The sequence below is a fragment of the Panicum virgatum genome, chromosome 3N (genome assembly GCF_016808335.1).
Source record: "Panicum virgatum strain AP13 chromosome 3N, P.virgatum_v5, whole genome shotgun sequence".
In the NCBI taxonomy this organism is placed as follows: domain Eukaryota; kingdom Viridiplantae; phylum Streptophyta; class Magnoliopsida; order Poales; family Poaceae; genus Panicum; species Panicum virgatum.
Window position 1 is genome coordinate 15,034,200 of NC_053147.1, and position 5,057 is coordinate 15,039,256.

General features: G+C 50.6%; 1 protein-coding gene across 1 annotated transcript; it reads left to right on the plus strand.

Moving 5' to 3' along the window:
- Positions 1–3,916: 3,916 nt before the first annotated feature.
- Positions 3,917–4,757, plus strand: LOC120667374 (oleosin-like). Its single transcript, XM_039947461.1, has one exon. The coding sequence runs from the start codon at positions 4,030–4,032 to the stop codon at positions 4,510–4,512; it is 483 nt and encodes a 160-aa protein (XP_039803395.1). The 5' UTR covers positions 3,917–4,029; the 3' UTR covers positions 4,513–4,757.
- Positions 4,758–5,057: the final 300 nt, after the last annotated feature.

A 5,057-nucleotide genomic window follows, 5' to 3' on the forward strand; every position in this document is an offset into this window, starting at 1 on the left:
ATTAATTCAACATGTTATTAAACTAATTCAACATTTGACCATCAAAATGTTGAAATTGTACAGATAAAATGTTGAAGCTAGAAGCACAAAATGTTGAAATGTTGAACGGCGAACATCATAGAGCTTCTTCATCGGCGGCGGCGGCGAGGCGGCGGCGGCGCGAGCGGCGGTGGCGCAGCACGCGGAGGCAGGCGGCGGCGGCGGCGCAGCGTGCGGGAGGCGGCGGCGGCGGCGCAGGAGGCGGCTGCGGTGCGGGCGGTGGCGCAGCGCGCGGGAGGCGGCGGCGGCGGCGCTTCCTACGCGTGGCGGCGTGGCGGGTGTGGGCGGCAGCGGAGCGGGGTGCGGGCGCGGGGCACCGCACGGGGCGGCGTCGATGCGGGCGGTGGGGAGAGAAGGTTGGGAGAGAGAAGAGGTTAGGGTTTGAGGTAGATCCAATGGCTATTATTGTTTGCACGAATCTTAAACACTGGAAGGTAAGTTAGAAAAAATCTTGCGGAAGATGGATAGGTTTTCTGGGCTCCCTGTCCCCCTTCCGGAAGGTGGATAATAAATATATCTATAAAGCCCAATTACAAAGGTGTCACACGGCTGGCCCATCAGAGGCTCACATCCGGCTGCCTGTCTGCCCAGCAGCAGTGCGCCGCGCGCCGGTGCTGCGCAAGCAAGCATATGCTGATGTGCAGCTTGCATGTCGTGCAGGTGGTGCTTGGGCCCTTTTATTTTTTCTCTCTCTTCAAGCTGCATCAATAATTAATACTTTCACTAAACTACTACAGTCAATATTTTAAAATACAATATTCAACATTCACTCAAACTTAATACAACATTTCTTATAAACTAGTTAAACATTTTATATGAAAATGTTGAAAGTGTATGTCCAAAATATTGAATATGTATACTCAGATGTTGCAATAGTATATTTTGAATGTTGATTTTTTTAGAAAAAATAAAATTAATTAAAATATATGCATATGTGATCTTGTTTTGTTGCATAAATTCCAAATAACATCATGGTTCAAACGGAATCCAAAACATATTTACGGTTTGGAAGAAAAATGAAATCAAAGTTTTGAATTTACATGGAATCTCCACGTCCACCCACCAACATCCATGCACACTCCCAAGGCGGACATACGCACGACGCTATACTCCACTGCTCGAATATTATCCGCTCGATTGTACCGCACGGATCTCAAACACTGGAAGTTCAATGGTCTTCCCATCTTCCGGAAGATGTATAGGATTCCTGGAAGCAAGGTCAAGGTCATCGACAGGCCCGGGTCGCTGATTATTTGGACCCTCGACAACTGGGCCCTAAATGAGCCCTATCTCATTTATCAGCCCACGTGCAGTCTAACCAGGATCCAGCCCATCTCAACTCGCCCCACCGCCCGCTCGAAATTTCCCCCGCAACCGCCGTGCGGGCTTGCAGAACTGCAGACTACACAAGTACCCACCGTCCTAGAATATAAGCAATTTTAAGGTTTAGTCAAAGTCAAATTTATTTAATTTTAACTACAGATAGTAAATAATTTATAAAGATTTATAAGATAGAAATAATATTACTAGATTTGTTGTGAAAGCAAGTATCATAATATGTAAATGTTTATATTTAAAATAACACATTCATAAGAATATTGATAGTCAAAGTTGAACAAATTTGACTTCGACCAAACCTACAAAATACAGAGTCTCACACAGAAAAGGCTTGTCCTATTGACTCATGTGGTCCACACATAAGTAGAACGAGTCTCTTTGCAGTATTGTAGAGACTCATCCTACTAACATATGGGCGCCCACATGTCAGTAGATCCATGTCCATATGGGCGCCCACTTCATGTCAGTAGAACGAGTCTGCAGATCTACATGTCAATAGGATGAGTTTCTGCAGTAGTGCAGAGGAACCGTTTCCCGCTTTTTGCTGCTCACACAGTAAGCATTCAGCATGAGAAAATCGTCCTGCTTCATTCCAAGCAGCGGCGGATGCACAGGGGGGCTGGGGGCTCCAGCCCCCCTAAAGCAAATAATTACACTAAAATTACTGTAGCAAAATATTAAATCACCATTAAAATTTTATATAAATTAACAATTTTATTGATTCAGCCCCCCTTCTTCTCCATCCTACCTCCGCCACCGATTCCAAGGATAGTAAGAGGAGAGTGATTGTTCCCGCTGATGTCAGCATCAGGCTTTCAAGGTCCGTCGCTTCTACAGTTGATGAAGAGCTTAAGGTTTCTGTCAAGGCGTGGGTGGCGTCGGGAGGAGGCAGTAGCTGGGCCGTGGACGACAAATTGGCGGTATTGTCGCATGGTCGCTTAGGGGGTGCTTAGTTCAAAAAAATATTTTATAGTACCAATCACATCGAATCTTCGACCACATGTATAAAATATTAAATGTAATTGAACAAAATAACTAATTATATAATTTAACTGATTAGACGAGATAAATTTTTTAAGTCTAACTAATTCATGATGGGATATTAATTATTAAACAACAACGAAATGTGCTACAGTACCTAAATCCAAACTTTTTCACCAATTAAACACCTCCTTATTTCGTTCTGATCCCCACTGATTAGGGGGGCCTGGTGTTGCAGGTGCAACTGTAACCGAGCGCATTGCAAAAGACCACATGCGGTCCACGAGCAGCTCGCCTCTACTGCCGGTGTTGCCTCCGTCTTCGGCGGCTCCCGCTTCCTACTGCCACCGAGCAACCTGTCTCCAATAGCTTCTCGTGCTCCCCGCTGCCTCGCCGCGCCGCCCCTCAACCCGCCAACGCTGCGGATCTCTCTACCATCCTCTCCCTCCTCTTTGTAAGCCCGGAGACCACCAGAACCCTGTTAATCCCCTTTAATGAACTCCAGCAGCGAGCTCGCGGAGAAGAAGGATCACGCGCGCACTTTTGCGACAGACCTGCTCGCAGAGAAGAAGGGTCACGCACTCACGCGTGCCTCTGCGACGGATCCTTAACATTTGCGCTGATTAGTGGCCAATCTTATCGGGCACGACACGTCTTGTGGGATGGCAAAGGACCTTAATTTAGGCTAGATAATTTAAAAGACGGATTGTAAAAGAATTGGACTCTAATCTTATACAATTTTGAGTTAAAACAAATAAGAACCAAGTAGAATTATAAAAAAATTATTAGGATCATATGACTCGTTACGACCCCTTTGTGTCTAATTTGTTCCTGTAATAATTTTGTTTGTATCGTACGTTCATTTGCACATGACATATGCATCTCAGCGAAATGTAGTAGTGATACTGATACAAAATTTCCGACCTCGACTCTTCCCAGTGCCATGACGCGAGCATGCGGCCCACGCCAGCCGTCCCAGCAGCGACCGTCTGCCGTCAGCTAGTCACCCAGTCACCGTTCTCTCCGCTGCCCGGCGAACGCCGATGCCTCTCCAGCGCTCTGTGTTCATTGGTCACCGGAGCGCCACGCCGCCTGCCTCAAAGAACAATCCCCCGCGCGTTCCGCCGGCTAGGGACGATCTACAAATCGTCTCCCAAAACCAGGCTTGATTTTTCTCATCGAACTCACGTGCGCGGTGGGCTCGCTACGAGACCTGCCCCGCGCGCCCACATGGCGACCGTGACGCGTGCCGGCCACCTGCGCCGTCGTCGCCGTCTCGCTGACTCGAACCGTCGATGCCCTCGCCATGGTGTGCCACCAGATACTTCAAGCAGCCAGGCATCTCGATCCCGAGTCTGATCCGAATGACACGGTGAAAAAGCAAGGCCAGGAACCCAGGAGCAGGGTCGCGAGCAGAGCTAGCGGTCGTCGCCTTGCTCCCACACACGTCGCGCATGCACGCGCGGCGCCCGGACACGTGCCGTCGCGGGCACGTCCCTCTCCGCGCCTTTAACTCCTCCCCGCCATTGCCCCACAACCACTCCCACAGACAGACAGTGCCATCCCGACACCGCCCGCCTAGCTGCTGCCTCCGGCTCCCTCCCTCAAAGCCACGGGGCGCGAGTCGAGCCAGGCACGCACGCCACGCCACGCCACGTGACGCGAGCGAGCATGGCGGATCGGCAGCAGCACGTCCACGCGCACGGCGAGCGGTCGGACTCACCGTCGGCGACGCTGCTGCGGCGGGTGCAGACCCACGCGCCCAACTCGACGCAGGTGGTGGGCTTCCTGGCGCTGCTCGTCTCCGGCGCCGTGCTCCTCCTCCTGACGGGGCTCATGCTGACGGGCGCCGTCGTGGCGCTCGTCTTCCTGGGCCCGATCGCGCTACTCACCAGCCCCATCTGGGTGCCCGTCGCCATCGCGGTCACCGTCCTCGCCGCCGCCGCGCTCTCCGCCTGCGGCTTCGCCGTCGCGGCCCTCGCGGCGGGCACCTGGATGTACCGCTACTTCACGGGGCGCCACCCCGTGGGCGCCGACCGGGTGGACTACGCGCGCAGCCGGATCGCCGACACGGCCAGCCACGTCAAGGACTACGCGCGCGAGTACGGCGGCTACCTGCACAGCGGCTCCAAGGACGCCGCGCCAGGCGCCTAGGCGCGCGCGCTGCCGGTAGCTAGGTCGTCGCGGTCTCTCTTCGTCCTGTTCATCTTTGCGTGTGTGCTTCAATCCAGTCTCTCTCCGTGTTGTCAAATTCCTCTCCTTTTTGCTAGGACCCATAAGGTGTTTATCTTGGTACAATTTTATCTTGCTTTCTCCTCGTGTAATTGGACAATTAGTTGAATCATAAGAGGAACCGTCATGGCAGCCCGATGAACTCCCTCCCCAAATGTTTCTCTTGACGAGATGATGAGTGCCATTTTCAGTAGTTAGATGCCACACTATCACTACGTCTGTGAATGAGTTGGAAACCAAAATATATTAACGTCAATCCATTCTCGTCTACGTCTGTAAATGAGTTGGAAACCGAAATATATCATATTCATTCTTATGAGAGATTAATATCACTCCCTCCAAACCACCACTATACACCAACCTACCTGTAATAAACTATTAGTCAAACTATGTTTACAATCTAATAAGAGATCTATTTTTCCAAAGAAAAATTATAAGTAGGTTTTGCTACATAATTTTGTACATAG